Source organism: Myotis davidii, unplaced genomic scaffold, assembly GCF_000327345.1.
Source record: "Myotis davidii unplaced genomic scaffold, ASM32734v1 scaffold570, whole genome shotgun sequence".
NCBI classification, from domain to species: domain Eukaryota; kingdom Metazoa; phylum Chordata; class Mammalia; order Chiroptera; family Vespertilionidae; genus Myotis; species Myotis davidii.
This window is the reverse complement of record NW_006283631.1, coordinates 1,558,976-1,583,788: the sequence shown is the minus strand read 5'-3', so window position 1 is coordinate 1,583,788 and position 24,813 is coordinate 1,558,976. Positions and strand designations below refer to the sequence as shown.

Genomic DNA, 24,813 nt, shown 5'->3' with positions numbered 1-24,813 from the left:
ATGGAGTTTCCAGGAGCTCAAATATGGGAACAGTTGGATCTAGAGCCTTAGGATTTAGCCATCCGAATGGGCGGCAGCAGGGAATAGGGTTGCTGTGGTTTTCCCAGCTTGGCTTTATGATGGATGTAGTGTTTTGACTCCTAAGAAGTAGATTTGTATAGGTTTTTGTGACTGGTGGCATTCCTTTGAAGAATCTTTTTTACTAAAATCAAGATGAAAGATTCTGATCGCCTTTGAGCTTGGATAATACTATTTAAGTGGAAAAGAGAGATTCCTGTGTTTCTTAAATAACATCTCTCCAGAGATTAGTAGGCTCTAGTCCTCAGAACGAATTGCACTAATGCAGGCTTCCCCCCCCACCCCTCGCTTTGCCTTTCCTTTCCCTTGACTGACTTAGAGACTCCAAGTGAGGAAATTGATAATAGAAGTTTAGAAGAGATTTTGAATAGCATCCCTCCTCCCCCGCCTCCTGCAATGACCAATGAAGCTGGAGCTCCTCGACTTATGATAACGCACATTGTAAACCAGAACTTCAAATCCTATGCTGGGGAAAAAATTCTGGGACCTTTTCATAAGGTATTTGACCATTTTAAATAACTATTGAAAGATAATGAGTCGTTATTACAAGATATTTCAATTTTGTACCAGTAACATCCTGATTGATGCATACCTGGTGTTTGCTTTTAACAACAAATTAGCTTTATCTGATTATCTTTGGGTACCTCTTTACCTATTATAAAGTTGTTTTCACTGAATAGAATTGGTGAGTTTTTTGTTTGAAGGGAGTATTTTCTCTTTACTATTAGAATGAATTTTGTAAAAAGTTAGAATTAGAATGTGGCCTTTTTAAAGTGTTAAAGCTTGTGACAAAGTAGTAAGAAAATTTGTGTTATGTAGCAATGAAAACCAAAATACTTGTAGATTTGCTGCTTGTTAAAGAAATCAAGTTGTTTAAAATCGGTAGTATGACCTTTTAAATTTCACTTTGATTTTCTTGTTCTGTTCTTTTTATGCAGCGCTTTTCCTGTATTATTGGGCCAAATGGCAGTGGCAAATCCAATGTTATTGATTCTATGCTTTTCGTGTTTGGCTATCGAGCACAGAAAATAAGATCTAAGAAACTCTCAGTACTAATACATAATTCTGATGAACACAAGGATATTCAGAGTTGTTCTGTGGAAGTTCACTTTCAAAAGATAATTGATAAGGTAAGGGACTTTGTCTAGTTATTTGCAGCTTTGAGTAATGAATACAAATAATTTTAATACATCGCACATTTTATTTTTGGCTTAAATTGGGTTTTAAAAGTTAGTGCCTGGTTAAAGCAGAACAGATTATTGATTTAGTTACCTCCATGACCATATTTTCTTTTTGAGTAGTGATGGAGGTAGCTGTTAAACTTAAAATATTAAAATTTTTAGCCAGGAAAATTAATATTAAGTAGCTCATAGTAAGTAGTCGGTGCTTACCTTTTTGGAATAAAATATCAAGCAGTTTTAATGTTCTGAGCGCCAAATAGGCATTCTTCTACTATGCATTTTTGGTTTCTTCAAGTTATATTTTATTGCTTTCAGATGAATTACCTAAACTTAAAAATCTAACAGTTGCCTAAGTTTAACCATCTGTTATTTCAGTTCACATGAAATCGAATGTTGTTAGTAGTTCTGTGTATCTGATATGAAAGAGCTTTGATTCAGTTTAAACTACCCTTTCAAAACGGGAGATGGGTCAGGCTAACACATTTGTTTTCTAGAAAAGGAGACAATTATAGGTAAAATGTCTGTTCAGATTATTTACACGGTTTTGTTGGTATAGGGGTTTTTTTCTCTTCTGATTAATAATTAACTTTGAAAATTCATGGTTGAAAAAATGGCCAGAACCTAAAAATATAGAAATTTAATTACACAATGAGAAGAAATGTGACCTGGCTCATAGGTTTTAACTTTTTTTTTTTAATGTAAAGGGCTTTAAATCTACACAGTGGCATCTATTTTAATTTTGTTTCTTAGGTTTTTTTCTCTCTTTTTGTTTCTTAGGTTTTTAGTGTACAATTTGAATTGGATAATAGATTGCTAATAAATCAGATTTTGTTCCATTGCCTATTAGGTACATTTGAGTCATGTAAATTTTAAGTCATAATTTCAAAATGACAGCTTTTCAAGGGAAGTGAGTTTAAATAAGGTAGATTTGTCCTTCACTTTTTAAATCTGATTCTTTTTTAATGTGGAGAATACAGTTGTCAATTTTTTACAATTCTTTTGACCTTCAATTAAAAGTATATTTCCCCTCCCCCTCCGGGAAAAAAAAAAGCCGTATCACCTCATTACTGCTTGCCTTCTTTTTTTCCTTTCATTCTTTGCAGATTTTTTTAATGGACTAGTAATTTAATCTATCAACATGATTTAATAATTCATATGAGTTTGTTTTGAATATAGTCAGATTCTTGTCCCCATTCATCAACTCTTTTCTCAGTCAAACGTTTTTAGGCTTGTTTGCTAGGGGAGGGGGGGTTGTTTTGTTTTCATTTATTTGGTTTGGCTTTTTGGTTTTTGTGATCTCCGAGGAAGGAATCAAACAACTTTGAAAAGTATTCTTTGCTAAGGAGGTTATTTCTGAGAACTATTGCAGGTTTATGTGCATGTTCTTTAAAATTTTTAATCCATATAATTAGTTTCAATATGACGTGAGTAAAATGTGGAGCAGTAACTTAATACCAAAATTGTTTTCTGGTTTTGTTTTTCCTCAAAACAGGAAGGGGATGATTATGAAGTCATTCCTAACAGTAACTTCTATGTATCCAGGACGGCCTACAGAGATAATACTTCTGTCTATCACATAAGTGGGAAGAAGAAGACATTTAAGGATGTTGGAAATCTTCTTCGAAGCCATGGAATTGACTTGGACCATAACAGATTTTTAATCTTGCAGGTAAGTTTATTAAAGACTTTAGAGGTCCTCTTATTCCTGTTATTTTTGTGGGGGGGTTTGTTTTTAGTTTTTTTGTGTGTGGTGTTTTTTTGTGGGGGTTTTTGTGTGTGTGTGAGTGTGTATTTTTTCCCCAATAAAGTTTAGGGGGAATACCCCTGTTGGATGAATCCTGTATTTTTAGGCCTTAAAGTACTATAGCAGCACATCATGGTTTACATACTATAGTCAAGATGCGAATCATTATTTGCTGCTCTAGAAATTTAAGGAAAATCACTCAAAACTGTATTTTCATCATCAGGTGCTCATGTTTGAGTGGACTGACATACTTGTTCCGCTCTAGCAGCACGTAAATATTGGCGTAGTGAAATAAACATTAAACACCAATATTATTGTGCTGCTTTAGCGTGACAGGGATATAGCAACTACTTATCATTTTTGTTTGTATTTTCCTTTAAGATAACATTTTAAATGAGATTCATTATCTCTTAATACTTATTTTCCTTTGCTCTTGTTCTTATTCTTATTTCTGCTAATGTTATATAGCCACACCAAAAAAAAAAAGAAGAAGACTCTGTACACTTGGTGTTTTCTGAATTTACTTGAGCATCTAGCTAATTTAATTTAATATCTTTCTTTTTTTTTAAACACTTAGAATGGTTAAAGCTTTACTCAAGTTGGTTTTTGTTTTGGTTAGAATGGCCTATTTGAAACCACTATTGGAAGATCAGAGAGTAACTGATATTTCATTCTTAAGTATCACGACTGTTAACGTTTTTTTAAAGGGGTATAAAATTAAATACTTGGTGTTAAGTTGATTTTTATTAGAAAACCTGTATTGTTTATTTGGGTAAGGGTATATTCTATCGGAATTGCTTGGGGAAAAAAATCCCTTCTTTATGTACTACCTTCTTAAAAAGTTTTTAGTGTAAAGCATAGCTTTGTCAGGTGTATTAAAAAATTTTTTTGAGGCTCTTTTTCTGTGCCCTGTCCAGAATCACCAAGAGTATTATAATTAAAGCAAAAAACTGTATTTTGACATAGAAATAGTTGTTAATATTCTTTAGTATCTTGTCCTACTGATTTTACACTAAATTGGGAATTTTTATTTGATACTAAAAGCTTTGTTAGGATGACGTGAGTGTTCCAATAACAAACTTACAAAATGTTAACCCCTTTTTTCATTTTTATCTTTGTTCCTCAACTATATTTTTAAAAGAAAATATTACTTTTAGACATGCATAATGTATGTATAAGGTAAATAAGAATCATTCTGAAATGACTTATATTAATACCTTTTGTTACCAGGCACAGTACATTTGTAAATACTTCTATAACCCAAACTAATTTTTTTTTAAATGTTGGGAAGTCAGCTCTGGATCTAAGATTTGAGTTAACACAATGTGGAATTAAAACTTGGTAGGGTTTTTAACAATAAAATTTAACTGTTTTGTGGACTTTTATGTTTTGAAATTTGGTTTAATTAATTATGGATGAAAAGTTATGTCCCTTTATAATAATAACTTTGATAATTATACCATTTTGCAAGAATCTACTTGTATCTATTGTTTATAATTTGCTATTTACTGTTTTCCTGGGATAATCAAAGTTTAACACATGTGCAAAGACATTAAAATAAAGTGGGCTGCTTTTTAATCCTTGTAAGGGTAATTTTTTTCCTTAGTGCAGCCTCTCTCCATAGTTCAGTAATAAAGGAAGTTAAATAATGTAACAGCTTCCCAAAAAAATAAATAAGAATAATTTTTAAATTGTCAACTTTATATTAACTATGTACTTCTCAAGTACTTAAGATACTGAAGCCATTTGTCCTCATGATAATATCAATCTTTTTATGTCATCTTAACAATTAAATTGTTTTAAATATTTTTAATGCCAAGGTAAACTTTCCAAGTTAACAAATTAAATTCCATTTGATTAAATTTACAAGTAAGAACTTTAGGAACTTACCTGGTAGGAAGAAGAAAGGGATTAGACTAGGTAGAACTAATGATGCCTCATTTAAAAGTTTGAGGGAAAGTTGCAGTAGTTACTATGGATTTTTATTTAGTTCCTTATCAAAATCTTCGATTCCTGTACTAGAGATTTAAAGTATTTGAAGGTAAGTAAGAATGTGGTTTTTATTCCTTTCCCTCCCACTGAGTAACGTTTCTCTTAAAAACGAGCTGTGGTTTGGGAGTCTGGATATGTAGAGAGATCATAATACCACCATCTAAGACATAAGTGATTACTTTGAATAAAATGTATAGACTGGCCAGGGATCATGTTCAACAGAAGTCTATGGGGTGAATTTTTTTTACAGTGTTTATATTGTTTTAGTACATTCTTCTAGAATACATTTCTAGTATTTGAAACCATTTAAAATTTTATCAGTAGACCACTCAAATGAGTACCTAATGAAGAGTACTATGCTAAGATGCTATAAATGATACAAAGATGGTTAAATCCTGTTCTTGTCCTTACGGGCACTTACTCCATGCTTTCATAACTTGTTTGATAATAATTGACCATTGTACTTTCCATATTTGAACATTCATTTATATATACCTGATTTGGGAGCCTTTGTCTTATTATAATACCTATCGGTGTAATAGGTAAGGTTTAATTCTGAAGCATTTTGTGGTGACTATGACTTATAAGTTAGGTTTAGTTGATTTGGATGCATTTGCTCCCTTCAAGGCGTCAAACTTTTCAACTTCATATGCTTTGTGTTTATATTAAAATTTTTTCATTAAAATTTAAGACAAGAATCAAGATTTTTTTTCTTATTATTTAATAATTTGGAGATTAGATTAACTTAGGTCTGAATTGTTAACCTAGCCATCTCTTTCCAGGATAGTTCTAAGTCTGGCATGACATACAAACTATTTGGGTTACAGTCTTTTAGTCTGTAGAAATAAGTCTGTGCTGGATCAAAGAAATTTTTAACTTTATCAGTAATACCTCAGTTCCCAAAAGTATCTTGTTCGACAGCCTTAACTAACTATGAAAGAAAATAGGCTACTCAGAAGCAACCAGAAGTGATATCAAGCAGTCCAGCCACTAAAGCATCATCCTTTCTATTAGTATACTTATTTTAGACAGATAAAGATTTTCTCTCATCATTGATGTTTCTGCCTCTTTACCTCTCCCACCCTCTCTGAAATCAATAAAATAATATTTTTAAAAGATAAAGGACATTAATTTACAGTGAAAATGGAGAAAATTAAAAGATTAAGACTAGATAAAAATTCAAAGTTCAATAATTATGGGGTATTTGTGATGCAAACACTCATATCTGTCTTTAGAATCTTGTAGGCCTTATTAGAGAGGGGAAAGTTTTATTGAGTTCCTGTGGTTCATGTTTTTGCTAAAATTTGAATTTTTTTGAAAAAGAATCATACCTACTTACTCCTCATAGATTTTTATGTTGTATTCCTATAAATTAAATTACCAAAGAATGGTATAGCTGAATCACAATAAGTTAATATTTAAGCCTTTATAGTATAAATATTCTCTTGAAGTATGCTTGCTATTCCTGTGATACTCTTAGAAACCATAGTTGAGCCCTGGCTGGTATGGCTGAGTGCTTAGAGCATTGGACCGTGCACTGGAGGGTCACTGGTTTACTACTCAGTCAAGGGCATGTACCTGGATTGCAACCTCAGTTTCTCTCTCTCTCTCTCTCCCTCTCCCTCTCGCTCTCGCTCTCTCTCTCTCTCTCCCCCCCCCCCCCTTCTCTCCCATGCTCTGTAAAAAGTGAATGGAAAAAATCCTTAGGTGAGGATTAACCAAAAAAACACACAAAAACATTGTTGATATTTTCCACAGTTGTTTAATGTCTTTGATATATTTTGAACATAATTTAAAACAGTCTGTAATAATAGCAAAAAAATAAGTCAGATTGATGCTTTAAAATTATCTCTCAAATGTATTTTTATTGCCCTAAAATTAAAACTATATTTTATAATTTCCCGTGGAATAGGTAACATTTCTGCAAAATAAAGATATGGCCCTCTGGGCACAGATTATCAACTCACATATTATATATAAAATGGCACAAAATGGAAAAAGAAATAAGAAAGCAAATAGTAGAAGGTGGTAAGGCAGGCAAAGGACATAAAGAAACAGACACAAGAAAAGTCCAAGGTTGCCATTGGAATGCCATAGCAGTCCTAATAGTAAAGTGACAAATAGAGGCCTAAATGTTCTCACAGCTTGTTGATTCAATAGTGTTAATCTGATAACTGGTAAAAAAATAAATTTTTTGCATGCCATATAATAAAACAATCTAAAACTGAATGGTATATGGGACTTGAGATGGAACTATTTGAATTCATAAATGCCCTCTTTCATGTTGATACTTATTTTCAACTGGGCAACCTTGTTGATGAAAAGAAATTACAACTGTATGTCCTTCATTTTAATTGAGGGAGGAGGAACAAATGACCAAAAATAAGTAACTACTATACCCAAAGCTAGGCAGTTGCCTAATACTGGTAGTCCATCTCTTCAGTGAGTAATTTGGCCAGGAAAAATGTGATGTCTTTAGGAAAATTGTTATCAATGTAAACTGGTATATTGAATACCAACTTTTGGTTATCTGAAAAATGTACACTGTTTCATTTGACTCAGATATGAGTTTTCTTGGCATAGTTTTATTATCAGGCATCAGCTATTATATTTGTTACTTGGATTATTAATATTAACCCAAAAGATTTAAACAAGTATATCGATGGTTCTCAGCTGAGGGTAGTTTTGCATGGAGACAATTTAAGTTATTACAGCTGGGGAAGGGGAGATGCTACTGTCTTCTAGTGGCTCAGGGTCAGAGGTACTATTAAACATCCTAAGAAGCCTAGCATAGCTCCCCACAACAAAATATATCCAGTGCAAAATGTCAGTAATGTCGATATTGATAACCTTGCTTATAAAAATTTTGAATAACACAGATTCTACAATGGCTGGGATTCACCCTATCATAATGCAAAGCTTTGGATATTTTTGTCCAGACTTAAATCTTGTCTAACACTTAAACTATTGCTGCAAATATTTGGAAAGAACTAGTCACTGAAAGCAGAATAAAATAAAAACTTAATGTAAATAAATGCTTACATATTGTAGTTTAAACACTAATTCATACATACTGAAGATTACAGAAAATATAAACAGGCTCTTTAGGTAACATTTCACTTTGTATTTGATAATCATGCGCTCCTTTGTTGTCAAAGTAGAAAATGTGATGATGATGTATAAATATCAAAGATTATTCCTGTCAATGAGTAGATTTTAAAGTGAGATGTTTTATCTTTAATTTTTTTAACTTTTCATAATTCTGTTGAGGCTTTTGCTAAATAATGACGCTTTTTCATGAGCAAGTTTTACCCCCAATTTTTAGGGTTCATTCATAAATATTTAAATTGAGAAAGAGTAATATGTTCTTTTTAAATGTGTAAATTTTTTTCTTTTGTCTTTGCTATTTTTCTGAAATAAAGGAGTATTGTTGTTTTTTCGACTAGCCTGTCCCTTCTGTTATAAATAGGATGTAGAGAACAAGCAGGCCACTTCTGTGAAGTAAGGTAGCAGCAGCATTTTGTCTGAGCATGTTTAGACAAAATTTTCTCAACTACCAAACCAAATGACTGCCTGGCAGTCAGCCTTAAAGGTTACTGGTTGTGGATTTCTTTCTTCTTTTCTCTTTGAAATTATACTACATAAATACTAATACATAATGTTCTTCTAAGATTTTAACTACAATTCAAAATTTAGTATTAATGATTGCAAACAAAAGTTTTTCAGTGTCATGTATCAGGACCTTTAGTTTTCAGTCAGTTGGATTTCTTCTATTATTACCATGAGAAAAATAGGTCATTTCCTTTTCCAGTTAATAGTGTTGCTTTTAGAAAGTGAGAACTTTGAGACATCCTTATGAAGCCCAGCACTTGAGCAACTTATAATACCAGATTTATATAGAAAGTTTAATAATAATAACCACCTTGAGACGGGATAACCAATGAAGGGTCTTTTTAAAAATTCTTGGTTTTAAAGCAGGAGCTCTAATTATATTAGTAGTTAATAATGTTTCCACAATAATCAAATTGTAGATTATATGAATAACCTTGCTTAGTAGAAAAGTTAATAGTTTTATTTGTATTGAATGAACATTGTAAACGGGATCTTGCTTTGCCTCTGTGTATATGTGGGTGTATACTACAAGAGTTTATACAGGGGAGTATAAATACACATTTCTTAATCCCTTATGTGAAATTTAAATTATCAAGAGTATCAGTGGAGAGAAGTTTTGTTTTTTGTTTTAAATTTCATAGAGGAAGAGGGAGAGAGATAGAAACATCAATGATGAGGGAGAATCATTGATTGGCTGCCTCCTGCATGCCTCCCACTGGGAATCTAGCCCACAACCCAGGCATGTACCCTGACCTGGGAATCAGACTGTGACCTCCTGGTTCATAGGTTGACACTCAACCATTGAGCCATACTGGCTGGACAAGGGAACATTTTCTATTTGTATCTTATTAAATCTCCAAACTACTGATTTACTAAATTTAATTGTTAGTTATTAATGGATTTGTTAATTGTTCCTAATTTAAAGTTGATGTAGCTAAACATACACAATGAGTGTAAAATACGGCTTTTTTTAAAGGGTGAAGTTGAACAAATTGCTATGATGAAACCAAAAGGCCAGACTGAGCATGATGAAGGTATGCTTGAATATTTAGAAGATATTATTGGTTGTGGACGGCTAAATGAACCTATTAAAGTCTTGTGCCGAAGAGTTGAAATACTGAATGAACACAGAGGAGAGAAGGTGAATCTCTTGTAGATTTTTGTTGTAAATCAGAATGTTTCATTAACAAATTTTAGGAATCAAATATTTAAGTTACTATAGATTTTAATTGAAAAATGTTTAACATTTTAATGCAGTTTATATGTTTTATCTCATTTTGGCATATTTTAAATTCAGGTTGTACATTTGAAGTGTTTTTTTAACGATCTATACAATATTGATTTTTGTAGTTAAACAGAGTTAAGATGGTGGAAAAGGAAAAAGATGCTTTAGAAGGAGAGAAAAACATAGCAATTGAATTTCTTACCTTGGAAAATGAAATATTTAGAAAAAAGAATCATGTTTGTCAGTATTACATGTAAGTACCTTAATGTATCTGACAGTAAGTCAAATCCCGTTTTCTTTTCCTATGTTAGAGAGATGTGAAGTATAAAAATTATTTTATGTGATATTCATTAAATTGCGGTTTACCATAGTATTAAAGTTGACTTTTTTTTTAAATATATTTTATTGATTTTTTACAGAGAGAAAGGGAGAGAGATAGAGAGTTAGAAACATCGATGAGAGAGAGACATCAACCAGCTGCCTCCTGCACATCTCCTACTGTGGATGTGCCTGCAACCCAGGTACATGCCCCTGACTGGAATCGAACCTGGGACCTTTCAGTCCGCAGGCCGACGCTCCATCCACTGAGCCAAACCGGCTTCGGCTAAAGTTGACTTTTAAAGAATCCTACTTTAAGTTGGGAAGTGGGCTCACAAATATTGTTACTATACTTAATAGTTTTATATATACTTTTTAATTCCTGTGACAGACATAATTTTGTTTATAAATGGGAACCTATTTTGTTCCTAATTCTAGTCACCTAGGTTGCTATTCCCCCCTCCCCCTTTTTTCCATACACACATCCTCCAATAGCCCCAGGTTTTTGTAAATTGGCTGTAGTTAAGAATGTTTTAGAAATGGCTAGTTTTACTAAAATCATTACATAATTTTAAAAATGACATTTTGGGATCTCCAATTTTTTTCTCCCTCTAGTCATGATCTGCAGAAACGAGTTGCTGAAATGGAAACTCAAAAGGAAAAAATTAATGAAGATACCAAAGAAATTAATGAGAAGAGCAGTATGCTATCAAATGAAATGAAAGCTAAGAATAAAGCTGTAAAAGATGTAGAGAAGTAATAATTTCTTAGAAAGTACTAGAAGTATTTAAATTCAGTTAATTTTATTACCTGTATGTGTATGTGTCTATATATAAACTTGTTGGCAGCACATAAGTATAATACATTTGCCAGCATATAAAATGGTCTCCTTTTGCAGACAAAAATGAAACATTTAATTGCCCGGCATCCAGTACAGTCATCATTACAGATTTGAGTGCTCAATACTAAAGTCTTAAAATAATGGAGGATGCTACCCCCTTGTGGCAGAATTCCATAAACAAAACCTCACAGCAAAAATAAGTACTTATTAATCTGACCGATTGTTTTAAGAATAAAGAGTTCACAGATCTAATTGAGGTAGAATTGGGGTTATTTTAGATAAGATTTGTTTAAATGTTTTGTTTATGACTTTTCTGTGCTAACATTTAATGAAATCAATATCTCTTACCTATGATTTTTTTTTTATTCTTTTAAGTTTTATGATAAAAAAAATTTTATGCCTAGATATCGTAGTCCATGGGGAATGTAGTATTTCCCATCCAGCGTAGAAGGGCAAAATAACTCTCATAATCACTTAGTGGCTTCCTCAAATATGGGGGGGAAGGTAGGATCAACTTGAAAATAGGCTATTTTAGGACCCTACCTTTTAAAGCTTGGCTACGTTTATAGAGGAAATGTCCTAGGCAGGGTATAATATGCCTTTAAATACCTGAATATCCAAAAATAACGATTATTTTCTTGCTTTGCTAGGAAACTGAATAAAATTACAAAATATATTGAGGAGAACAAAGAAAAATTTACACAACTAGATTTGGAAGATGTTCAAGTTAGAGAAAAATTAAAACATGCTTCAAGTAAGGCCAAAAAACTGGAGAAACAACTTCAAAAAGATAAAGAAAAGGTGGGTTTTAGGGAAAAATTTCTAAAAACTTCTTAAAATTTAATGTTTGCATATCAGATCTAGATTTTATGATTTTTTATGGATGTGCTTGCCCCTTATTATCTAAGAATGCGTGGGGATTCTGAATATTGTGTTTAAGATTCATCTCCAAAACTGATGCGTTCCCCAAAACATTCGTTGAATTTGAGTTTTAGAGCATGTTTCTGATACACATTGTTGGAGAAACATTATTCTTTGGTTATGTATTATAGACTTAAAAGTATTACCTACCTCTTACAAAAATTAAATTGAGTTCCTCCTTATAAAGGAGGGAAGGGGAAGCTGGTAATTTACAACAAAGTGTTTTTTAAAAAAAACACAAAAAACTTTGGATCAGAATGCCTACCTTGCTAGGGGCCAGACTCTAATAATTAATTTGGGACCTTTTCTAACTATGCTCATTGCTCTATGAGATACTAATAGATATGACAGCTAAGCACCTTTCCCCCAAAAAAGCTTTTTACCATGTAATTACACAGTAATTATAATATTGGCTTTGTTTTACCTTATAAGCATTTTCTAAATGTATTTGTTCACAAAATACTTTCTGCTTGGTGTAATGACAAATCTTATATGAACCAATGTTTGAGGAACATCATTTAAGGAAATGTTGAACTTTGCTAGTACTGGATCATCAGAATAAACAAAATAGCATATGGATTTGGGAGTAACCCCTAAATTGGACAAATAGCCAGATGTAACTTATATAGTTGGCCTTTAGGCATCAAATGTGGGTAAGTGGTTATTGGTAGTAATGGAATGAAATAGTAGTCCTACATGGTAACTCTGGAAGGATAAAGTTGTGGAAGATCTTAGGATTTGAGGGAAGCTATGGGGTATACTAGTAAAGGTAATTTGTGGTAAGTTTTAATATACTATGATGGATAGTTTTAAGAGATCTCATGTAGTCCGAGCGTTTTAATAGGTGAAAGGATAATTATCGCCTGAAATTGACCCAGGCAGGGAGAATTTTATTCATAAGGAATCAGGGATTCATACAATTAGCTTTACCATTAGACAGACTATAGAAATTTCAGTAAATGGTTAAGAAAATACTTGCAGATATCCTTTACAGATACCCTTTTCTATCACAGAGAGAAAAAAGTACTTGTTGAAACCAACTAATTCAAATCTAAATACAATAGTATTAGATGCCTTAGACACATGCTCCTATACCTTTAATTTGTTTTATAATCTTAGGTAGAAGAATTTGAAAGTATACCTGCCAAGAGTGAGAGTATCATAACTGAGACAACAACTAGAAAGAATACCCTGGAGAAGGAAAAAGAGAAAGAAGAAGAAAAATTAAAGGAAGTGATGGATAGCCTTAAACAGGAAACACAAGGGCTTCAGAAAGAAAAGGAAGTAAGATTCATCATCACTTGGTGTTCATTTTAGTGGCTTTTTTTAAACTTGATTGTTTTGTAGTAATAGTTAAAACTGACCTGTTAGAAGGAAAAGTTTGGACCTTTAATATCTAACCTAACATTCCTAAAAAATCTTTGTCTTTTCTGCCTTTTTTTTAATTATCTGAGTTAGAATTTATAGTGGTCACAGAAAATGTAACATGTCCAATATTTTGTTATATATGCCATTCTTTGTTGAGCTTACTGATTTCATCATCAAATTTTCTTTTTCATCTTATTTTCTTGATAACTTAATTGGTAACCAACTATAAAAACCCAGACACACTAAGCACGCAGGTTGATATCCCATTTCTTTGCTTCTATAGCTCTTATGTAATAGTTTAAACCTACAGCCATTATAATAGTTTTTGGTTCAAGTCATCTCTGATCTTGTATAGATTATGTCTCCAAGTCATATTCCTTAAAGTAGCAAAAAATAATACCTATCTTATGAATCTTTGTAAAAATAAAATGTATGTATACTGATAAGTGCCTTGAAATTAAGAAATTAAATGTTAAGGGAGAACCAAGATGGCGGCATAGGTTAACGCCGGATTGCCACACCTTGCACAACCACATCAAAAATACAACTAAAAGATGGAATGGCTAAGCACGCAGGTTGATATCCCATTTCTTTGCTTCTATAGCTCTTATGTAATAGTTTAAACCTACAGCCATTATAATAGTTTTTGGTTCAAGTCATCTCTGATCTTGTATAGATTATGTCTCCAAGTCATATTCCTTAAAGTAGCAAAAAATAATACCTATCTTATGAATCTTTGTAAAAATAAAATGTATGTATACTGATAAGTGCCTTGAAATTAAGAAATTAAATGTTAGTTATTACATTACTTTAGCATTTGATTAATGTAACAAATACTATAAGCACAAATTTTAGCTGTCTTTGTATTTCACCACGTTTTAATACAGCGGTTCTCAACCTGTGGGTCGCAACCCCTTTAAGCGGTTGAACGACCCTTTCACAGGGGTCGCCCAAGACCATCCTGCATATCAGATATTTACATGACGATTCTTAACAGTAGCAACATTATAGTTATGAAGTAGCAACGAAAATAATTTTATGGTTAGGGGTCACAAAATGAGGAACTGTATTTAAAGGGCCAGAAGGTTGAGAACCACTGTTTTAATAGGTAATAATAATTGAATTAAATTGACTTTATGTACATAAATTACAGACTTAGGTACACCCTTTGTCTTTTCATTATTCCTCAATAAAGTGTTGGTTTGGGTTTTTTTTTCATTACAGATGTAATAGATTCTATTTTGAAATATGGACATATTCTAATGTTGTACTACAAAACTTTGTAAGTGGGATGCCCATATGGTAAAGTGGCAATGGATAATATAGTGGCTTTCATAATGGAATACATTATGAATGTAGTTTTCACATTTGTTCATCTAATGTATACTAAGTATTCCCATGTGCCTTTGTACCCTTTGTTAGTGGAAAAGCCAGGACTCACATTCAGGTGTCTTCATTCCTCAGCATAAAGTATTAGCTAAAAAAAAGAGGCTCTGCCATTTATGGGGGAGTGCTTTTGAACAAATTATTTAAACTCTGATCTCAGTTTCCTCAAAATGAACATAATGATGGTATTTACCTCATAGAACTGTTATGTCATAGAATTAACAAATACCAAAGGCATTCAAAATAGTGTCTAGAGTATAGTGAGAGAGGGGTATGTTAGTGTTCGTGAGTTTCACCATCAAACATTTAAACTTATCTGATGACGTTGGATGGAACCTCATGTTTCTGGGCCTATTCCTTTTTGTATGAAATGAAAGGGCCTTTTGTAAGGGCCTTTCTTAAACCATTATTCTAATACATAGTTTCTTTCTACACAGCCCATCATAGTAGCCCAAAATTTCTACATATCAGATAATGATGTGTTGAGGATTACCCTGACCTTACCTTTAAAACTTTTAAAGATGTTTAACACAAATATACTTGAGGGAACTTTCTGCTGAATAGTCCTTAGACCTTACAATTTCAGGTAAAGTGATGTATAAAGGCCATGGGATCCAGAGTTTAGACCCAAATTTTTGTTCTCTTAACCACTACTTTATGTTTTAACTAGAGACCTGGTGCGCAACATTCGTGTGGGGGTGGGGGGGTGTTGTGTCCCCTCAGCCCAGCCTGCACCCTCGCTCCCCTAAGCCGCTCCCCGAAGCCGTCAGGCGGACATCCCCCGAGGGGTCCTTAGCACTGCTGTGGAGGCGGGAGAGGCGCTCGCAGGCCATGAGCCTGGCTTCTGTGGGAGCGTCTGCCCCCTGGTGGTCAATGCGTGTCATAGTAACCGATCATTCTGCCATTCCGTCTTATTTGCATATTAACCTTTTGTTATATAGGATATAGGACTTCTAAAATGAGCATACTAATATATACCTCATTAAGCTCTTGTGAAATCAGTTGGGAAAGATTATATACAGCAAAACAGTCCATTCCTCTTATAAGAATTATTTAATTGTATATATTATGCTTGTAGAATCTCTTAAGTTGAATTCAAAATACATGGTTTCTATTTCAGTTTAACTTTGAAAACACAATATTACAGATTTAATGATACCATATTTTAACAGAGTCAAGAGAAAGAACTTATGGGTTTCAGCAAATTGGTAAACGAAGCTCGTTCAAAGATGGATGTAGCCCAGTCAGAGCTTGATATCTATCTCAGTCGGCATAATACTGCAGTATCTCAATTAAGTAAAGCCAAGGAAGCTCTAATTGCAGCTTCGGAGACTCTCAAAGAAAGGAAAGCTGCAATCAGAGATATAGAAGCAAAACTCCCTCAAACTGAACGCGAATTAAAGGAGGTAAATCTTGGCTTCTGTATTTCATCTGAACATCGTTTATCAACCAAAGTTTTGTATACATGTTTTTCTTATTTTTTAATTTCAACATTTGAGGTGACTGGTTACAGATGGTCCCCAACTTAGGATTTTTTAACTTTATGATGGTGTGAAAGTGATAAACATAAGTTAAATGAGATATTTAACACTTGATAATAAAGTAGACTTTGTGTTAGATGATTTTGCCAAACTGTAGGCTAATATAAATGTTCTGAGCACATTTAAGTAGGCTATGATGTTCAGTAGGTTAGGTGTATTAAATGCATTTTTTCAGTTAATGGTATTTTCAACTTCCAGTCAGGTTATTGGTATGTAACCCCATCCTAAGTCAAGAAGCATTTGTATAGATTTTTTTTTCCATTTGGTGTTAATATTGCCCAAAAGAACGGGGCTAGTAGTATAGTATTCCAACTGATAACTGAGACTATCAAGAAACTTGCTGTATTCTACCCAGGAGCATCGAACAGCAAATAACAATGCTACCACCACCATTATTTCCCATGGAATTTAAACAAAAGGAAGTTTGTGTTTCCCTAAATCTATGTCTAGATAACTTATGCAAGAATAAATGGAAAACCGTAAATATCTTTGTGAATGAATATGCAAATCAACTATATTAATGTTATTTTTTAAAATTTATGGATGTGGTTTCATTGTTGGGACTAGAAATTGTTTTAAAGTAATCAAGATACCTAGTTTAGCCCATTGGTGCTCCTCCTATTCTTAAGTGAATTATCTATCTAAGGAACTTCGTAACTTGAATCTTCCAAAAGCCTCATTAGGCAAGATGGCAATAGAAAGTGCTATCTGAGGAGAAACTATAACTTTGGAAATTGTTTTTATTTTTTCCCCCATTTTAGTAAATGTACACTACTTGGTCATCTGGGAATTTCTTGACCATGTAGAATTTAAATGTAAACTTAAATTATATACAGTGACCACTTCTTATCTCCTCCCTAGTAATTCAGTTTATTTTTGGATAAGTTGTAACTATAACTTGAGCTTTTACTTTATACTAGTATGACTGGTAATAGAGGTGATAATTTAAAGCCAGGAAATGAGAATGTCAGTTAGAAAAAATGGCTGCTCTAAATTGGAGACTTAGCACCTGGGAATTTGAATTTTTGTGTGCATGTGGGTGGTTCCTCTTCTTTTGGCAGTCTGACATTTTTGTATAGTAGTATAATTCACTCATCATGTGCCCCTTCATTTTAGAGCTCTGCTTTTTTAATGTTTTTTTCTTTATTTAATAAATGTTCATTATTATGTATAAAGCATAACACAGTATAACCATAGTCCTGCCAGGGTCACCCATATTTAGGGTCTTGTACAAAGTCTGCTTTCTTATTAGTACAGAATTTAAGAGTTAGGACACGTTCTCCGTAACTGTGTGGCTTCAAACTGGGATTTCCACAGCCCCTGCGCTACTTGCTCTATCAGTCAGTATATTGCTCCTAGAACCATACTGCATCTATCTTCATTATCCAAATAACTTATGCCCTTTTTAAAATAGAAAATCCATCCACATTTTTTCAAAACCAAACCAGCATTTGCAGAATGGTCCCTTAGTTCTGGTTTAAGTGTTTATTGTTGGTCTTTTCTTTCTTTTTTTGAGGCATTACAGTTAATTCTATGCTGTGATTTAGGCATAGAATTATGGGATTCATTTTGTTTTGTTTTACTTTTCACTTTTAGAAAGAAAACGAACTTCAAAAACTTACACAAGAAGAAATAAAATGCAAAAGTTTGGTTCGTGATCTTTTCCAAAAAGTTGAAGAGGCAAAGAGTTCCTTAGCAATGAATCAAAGTAGAGGGAAAGTCCTTGATGCAATAATTCAAGAAAAAAAATCCGGCAGGATTCCAGGAATATATGGAAGATTGGTAAAGTAGATTTATCTGGAAATAATTACACATTTTTCTCTCAAGAAAAACATTGTAAATAATTGTCTTGCCTTGACTTAAGTGTATTTTGTAACTTCTTTATTGGTTTTTAGAGCAAGAGGGAGGAAGGGAGGGAGACATCGATGAGAGAGAAACATCATTGATCAGCTGCCTCCTGTACACCCCCTACTGGAGATTGAGCCCTCAACCGAGCGAGGTACATGGCCTTGATTAGAATCAAACCCAGGACCCTTCAGTCCACAGGCCAACGCTCTATTCGCTGAGCCAAAATGGCTCGGGCACATTTTCTTTATTTTAAAGGATGTTCAATTTTAAACATTTTGTACTTATACTCAGGGATGGTAAAATTCTTGGTAGTATGGATTCTCTCATATTTAAAATAGTGGTTTGGGGGTTTTTTTTGGTTTGGATAATTATAATTTAATTTCAAGGGGAAAATAACTTTCATAATGGTAAACTTTAACAAAACTACTCTATACTTTTTTTTTTAAGCATTTGATAATTGTATTCTGGGTTTTATACCATTATACCAAAGGATGTGCCTAGAGTTTAGGAACATCAGCAAGGGATATTTAGAAACCCAAGGCTAGCAATAGTGGAGACCATTCCCGCTCCTGAGACTGAAGAGGGAAGGAAGCTGTGGCCATGACTAGAGGGTGGTCAGGAGAAAATATATATTTCAACCTGATTCATCTCCTACCCTGCCCGTTTCTCTAGCTGGTGCCTCACATTAGCTAAAGCTAGAGAGCCAGAGGAGCCAGTTGGTGTAATCCCTGAGTCAGCATTCCAGAGAAGGAAGCGGAAGAGAATGATTCACAAGCACAAGTGAAAATTACCCAGTATAGTAGCTTCCTATCTAAATGTTAAGTGATTTCCACCTTATTTTCTCAAAGATACACAATTTGATCCTATTCATTTGCGTCAGGGAAAAATAAAGCTAATCAGTGAATGTTGCTTGGTAGCTAATTTATTATAGATTGATAAGTAGGCAAATGTGTTTCATTAGGATGTTCATCATCTTAGATGGCTTTGAATAATTAAGAGTTTTAAGTTATTTTGCTCATAGTACTTTTAGGTTTCAAATTCTCAGTTTTTAATTTTTATGCAGTGAAAGCAATTCTTTCATTTTATGCTTTCATTAAAAGTTTAAAATCTGTATATTCATGACCTTTTAAACGGTAGATTAAAAATTAGTTGAATGACAGGAAGACATATTTTTCTTTGTATGCCCTTCTGGTACTTTTTAAATTCATGTGTAAGTATAGTTTTTCAATTAAGAGTAGTTTGCAAAATCTTTATGAACAGTTATATAATCCTGTGCCTAATTCCTTGCTTATTATACATTGATTTCTCTCCTCCCACCCCTATTATATTAGGGGGACTTAGGAGCAATTGATGAAAAATATGATGTTGCTATTTCATCCTGTTGTCGGGCATTAGACTACATTGTTGTTGACTCTATTGATACAGCCCAAGAATGTGTCAACTTCCTTAAAAGACAAAATATTGGAGTTGCGACTTTTATAGGTCTGGATAAGGTAGGTGCTCATAAAAAGCTACAAATAATTTAATTAAGTGCCAAGTATTGTTGTTTTTAAATTTTTGAATTCTAGCTTTTTTTCATGGTTATTCAATGAACACCTGATAGGTGTTAAGGATTATTTTAGGCTCTGTGGTTACATAGTTATGAAAAGAAAAAAAATCTTGTAATGCCACCCCCCCCACCCCCCCAAGGATTATACATTCCATTGTTAGAGTTACTGGTAGTTTATATTTTTACTTCCATCAATAATTACTTTAAAAAACAAAACCTTAATTGAAATATAGTTCACATACCATAAAATTCACCATTTTAACATATACAGTTCAGTGAGTTTTAGTATATTCACAGCGCTGATTAACTGTAATTCCCAATTATTTTCATCACCCCCAAAAGAAACCTTATGCACATTAGTAGTCACTGCCCATATTCTCCCCACTCCCCAAGGAACCTCTAATCTATTTTTTGTCTCTAGATTGAACTGTACTGGACATGTCATATAAATGGAATCATAATATGAAGCCTTTTGTGTCTGGCTTTAACTGGGTAGATTTTCCAAGTTCATCTATGTTGTAGTATGCACCAGTACTTCATTTCTTTTTATTGCTGAATGGTAGTCCATCGAATGGATATATGCCACATTTTGTTTACCTGTTCATCAGTAATTGGCTGTTTGTGTTGTTTCCATGTTTGTTTTCAAATATATTTGTATTGGTTTCAGAGAGGATGGGAGAGAGATAGAAACATCAGTGAGGAGGGAGAATCATTGATCAGCTGCCTCTTGCACGCCCCACAGTGGGGATGGAGCCTGCAACCCGGGGATGTGTGCCCCTGACCAAAATCGAACCTGGGACATTTCAGTCCGCAGGCCGACGCTCTGTCCACTGAGCCAAACCAGCTAGGGTTTGTTTCCATGTTTGGCTATTAAGGATAATGCTGCTATGAACATTCAAGTGCAAGTTTTTGTGCAGCTACATGTTATCGATTCTTTTGAGTTAATACCTAGGAGTGGAATTGCGGGGTCACATGTGAACTGTATTTTTGAGGAACTACCAAACTTTTCCAGTGGCTGTACCATTTCCTACCAAGGATGTCTGAGAGTTCCAATTTTTTTTACATCCTCAACTTAGTGAGTGTGAAATGATATCTCATTGTGCTTTTGATTTGCATTTCTGATAACTAATGATGAATATCTTTTCATGTGCTTATTGGCCATTTATCTTTGGAGAAATATCTGTTCAAATTCTTTGTCCATTTGTTAAGTGGTTTATTTGTCTTTATTATTGAGTTGTAGGAGTTCTTTATTAAAATATTCTGGATACAAGTCTCTTGTCAGATGTATCATTTGAAAATATTTTCTCCCATTCTGTGGGTTCTTTTCACTTTCTTGGTGGTCTCTGAAGCGCAAAAATATTTTAATCTTGATAAGTACACTTTTTTTAAAAAATTTGGTTGTGTTTGAGTGTCATATCTAGGAAACTAGTGCGTAATCCAGGAACACAGTAATTTATTTCCTCTGCTTTTTCCTAAGAGTTTTATAATTTTAGCATAATTTTACATTTACTGTAGGTTTTAAATTCATGTGGAGTTAATGTTACAATGTAATGTAAAGAAGGGGTCCAACTCTACTCGTTTACATGTGGATACCTAATTGTTCCAGCACCATTTCTTGGAAAGATTTACTTCCCCATTGAATTTTCTTGGTACCTTTGTTGAAAATCAACTGACCAGACAGGTTTATTTCTGGACTCTACATTTATCTATCTTTGTACTGGTACCATACTGTCATGATTACTGTAGCTTTGTGATAAGTTTCGAAATCAGGAGTCCTCTTTTTATTTTATTTTATTGATTTGAGAGAAAGAAACATTGATTTGTTGTTCTATGCATCCATGCACCCACCGGTTGCTTTCTATAGTGCCCTGGCTGGGGATCAGACCGACAACTTTGGCATAGCGGGAGAGTGGTCTAATGAACTGAGCTACCTGGCCAGGGCTCTAATTTGGTTCTTTTATATCAAGATTGTTTGAGCTATTCTGAGTCCCTATAATTTTCATATCAGTATTCAGATTAGCTGGTCACTTTCTGCCCCCAATACACAGGCAATTGGAATTTTATTAATTTTATTTTTTAATTACATTTGACATACTATATCATTAGTTTCAGGTATAAAACATAATGATTAAACATGTAACTTAGAGTGATTTATATAACTTACAGACCTTGATAAGCAGCTGGAATTTTGATATCAATTGCATTGAGTCTGAAGATCAATTTGGATAGTATTCTCATCTTAATAATATTAAATGTTACAGTCCATGAACCTGGAATGTCTTCCATTTATGTAGGTCTAATTTCATACCATAATCTTTCATAGCCTGCAGTAAATAGGTCTTGTGTTTCTTTGATTAAACATAAGTTTGGGGGATTTTTCTTTTTATATAAATTGAGTTTTCTTAATTTCATTTTAATTTTTTAATTGATTTCAGAGAGGCAGGGAGAGAGAAACAGTGATGAAAGAGAATCATTAATTGGCTGCCTCCTGCACACCCCCAACTGGGGATCAAGACCACAACCTGGGCATGTGACCTTAACTGGAATCAAACCAACTAGGGCTTAATATTTCATTTTCAATACTAGTATATAGAAGTACAATTAATTAATTTCTGTATGTCGATCCTATATCCTACAATTTTGCTGGATTCATCATCAGTTTTAATAGTTTTGTGGCAGGATTCTTTAGGATTTTATGTATGTTAAATCATGTCATCTTTGAATCAAGTTTTATAATTACCCCTTTTTTTAAAATAACAATGAATATAGTAGTCCCTCCCCCCTTATCTGCAGCTTCACTTTCTGTGATTTAAGCTACCCATTGTAGATCAGTCTGAAAATATTAAATGAAAAAATCCAGAAGTAAGCAATTCATAAGTTTTAAATTTTACACTATTCTGAGTAGTGTGATGAAATCTCACTCTGTCTTCCCAGACATAGATTTTTCCCTTTGTCTAGGGCAGTGGTCGGCAAACCGTGGCTCACGAGCCACATGCGGCTCTTTGGTCCCTTGAATGTGGCTCTTCCACAAAGTACCACGTGGGGGCGTGCACGTGCAGTGCGAAGTTGACTTAAAACTTTAAGTAAAGGTTATTAAGTTTAGGGAACGTCGAGTGAAAGAAGATGTAGTGTTGACGATTGAGAAAGGTAATGCTGAGATGGTTTGGACATATAGAGAGGATGAATGAAAGGAGATAGACGAAACAAGTATACAAGACGAGTGTGGATGGGAGAGTTGGAAGGGGTCGCCCTCCGCAAATGTACCTCAATCAGATTGAGAACGTTTTTAGCAAAGGCCAGCTTAGGAGTACCCTAATTAGGTTAATAACAATGTACCTACCTATATAGTTTAAGTTTAAAAAATGTGGCTCTCAAAAGAAATTTCAGTCGTTGTACAATTGCTATTTGGCTCTGTTGACTATGAGTTTGCCGACCACTAGTCTAGGGTGCCCACACTATATATGCTAATTGCCTGTTAGTCACTTAGTAGAACCTTTATCAGAGAGAGATCACATTTACATAACTTTTGTTATAGTGTAATTATAATAGTTCTATTTTATTGTTAATCTGTTACTGTGCTTAATTTATAAATTAAATTTTATTAGAGATATGTATGTATAGAGGAAAACATAGTACTAATAGGGTTCATGCTGTCCGCAGTTTCAGGCATCCTCTGGGGAGGTCTTAGACTATGTCCCCTGCAGATATGGGGGGAACCACTCTACTCGATTAATACAGACACTCAGAACTTTGTATATAAGTCCTTGCATTTTATACATGCATATAACTTACGACCTTAAAATGATTTATCCTTTATTTTAATGTATATATACTTAATATTTTACTTTTAGATGGCAGTATGGGCAAAAAAAATGACCAAAATTCAAACTCCTGAAAATACTCCTCGGTTATTTGATTTAGTAAAAGTAAAAGATGAGGAAATCCGCCAAGCTTTTTACTTTGCTTTACGGGATACCCTAGTAGCTGACAACTTAGATCAAGCCACAAGAGTAGCATATCAAAAAGACAGAAGATGGAGAGTGGTGACGTTACAGGGGCAAATCATAGAACAGTCAGGTAATGGTGGTTATATTCCTATTACTGAGTGTATTTTTATTCAGTCTGGGGGAAGACATCTCAGTCTGACTTCCGTCCTCTGTTCTCAGGTACAATGACTGGTGGTGGAAGCAAAGTAATGAAAGGAAGAATGGGTTCATCAGTTGTTGAAGTCTCTGAAGAAGAGGTTAGCACATTTTATAGTCATACCTTTTTAAAAAAAGTTTTATTGATGTGTAGCATACATACTATAAAATTCAACCATTTTAGGTAGTGTTCACATTTTGACAGATTGAATGTTCTATAATTAGATGTAGGATTTTATGTAAAGCCCTTTAAAGTTCTAAAAATAAAACATTAATTAGAAAATATATATGCTCAACATATTTTTCTATTACATTTGAATCATACGGCTATTTCATAATTTATTTAACCATTTAACTTGTTTTTTCACATAATCATTACTGCATTACATAGTTTTTTCTATTTCAAAATAATTCTTTAAGGTATAAGTATAGTAGAGACTTCTGACCATATTTCCAAATTTTATTTCAAAATATTTTATATGCCCATAAGTATACGAAAATGTCAAAATGTCTGGGAAAAACTGCCATGTTCTATTTATACCCTCAGAATCTAGATGTACTTTTTTCTTCCTTATAAACAGTTGTCCTGGATACCTGACTTTTTCCAATGAGTTATGCTTTCCTTCCCCTCCACCCCCCCAGTATTTCCGTATTTTCAATAGTTTATATCCTTTCACTTAAGTATTTGCATAGGTGTCTTGTGTAGACTTAGTTGTTAATCTGAAACAACTCTTGTAGAAAACTTATTTCACTGGTACTCTTTGTAGGTAAATAAAATGGAATCACAGTTGCAGAGAGACTCTCAAAAAGCAGTACAAATCCAGGAACAGAAAGTACAACTGGAAGAAGCAGTAGTTAAATTAAAGCATAGTCAACGAGAAATGAGGAATACACTGGAAAAGTTTACTGCAAGCATCCAGGTACTCTTATCAGTATTAGCTGAAACTAGTGGAATTCAGTAGTAATTTGACAGAAGCATTTTGCTTACAGTTGTAAAATATAAGGGAGGAAGGGAATGGATCTCTAGGTGGAGGGTCTGTCATAGTGTTGCTGTAGCCATAGCCATT

The 24,813-nt window shown here is 33.6% G+C and overlaps 1 protein-coding gene and 1 long non-coding RNA gene across 2 annotated transcripts in view; one reads left to right on the top strand and one right to left on the bottom strand.

Annotated features, from left to right (window-relative positions):
• The first annotated feature begins 372 nt into the window (after positions 1 to 372).
• The window catches only part of SMC4 (structural maintenance of chromosomes 4), a 36,638-nt gene continuing 12,197 nt past the window's right edge, over positions 373 to 24,813 (top strand). Inside the window, exons 1-14 of the mRNA XM_006753814.2 lie at positions 373 to 576; positions 1,017 to 1,208; positions 2,752 to 2,928; positions 9,584 to 9,748; positions 9,958 to 10,085; positions 10,766 to 10,906; positions 11,642 to 11,792; positions 13,032 to 13,196; positions 15,839 to 16,072; positions 17,804 to 17,989; positions 19,387 to 19,548; positions 23,456 to 23,681; positions 23,771 to 23,847; positions 24,514 to 24,666. Of these exons, the coding sequence (XP_006753877.1) occupies positions 475 to 576; positions 1,017 to 1,208; positions 2,752 to 2,928; positions 9,584 to 9,748; positions 9,958 to 10,085; positions 10,766 to 10,906; positions 11,642 to 11,792; positions 13,032 to 13,196; positions 15,839 to 16,072; positions 17,804 to 17,989; positions 19,387 to 19,548; positions 23,456 to 23,681; positions 23,771 to 23,847; positions 24,514 to 24,666 (2,259 nt within the window). The 5' untranslated portion in view covers positions 373 to 474. The remainder of the gene's footprint in view (positions 577 to 1,016; positions 1,209 to 2,751; positions 2,929 to 9,583; positions 9,749 to 9,957; positions 10,086 to 10,765; positions 10,907 to 11,641; positions 11,793 to 13,031; positions 13,197 to 15,838; positions 16,073 to 17,803; positions 17,990 to 19,386; positions 19,549 to 23,455; positions 23,682 to 23,770; positions 23,848 to 24,513; positions 24,667 to 24,813) is intronic.
• The window catches only part of LOC107183451, a 1,643-nt gene continuing 512 nt past the window's right edge, over positions 23,683 to 24,813 (bottom strand). The window contains exon 2 of the long non-coding RNA XR_001514241.1: positions 23,683 to 23,870. This is a non-coding gene — a long non-coding RNA (uncharacterized LOC107183451). The remainder of the gene's footprint in view (positions 23,871 to 24,813) is intronic.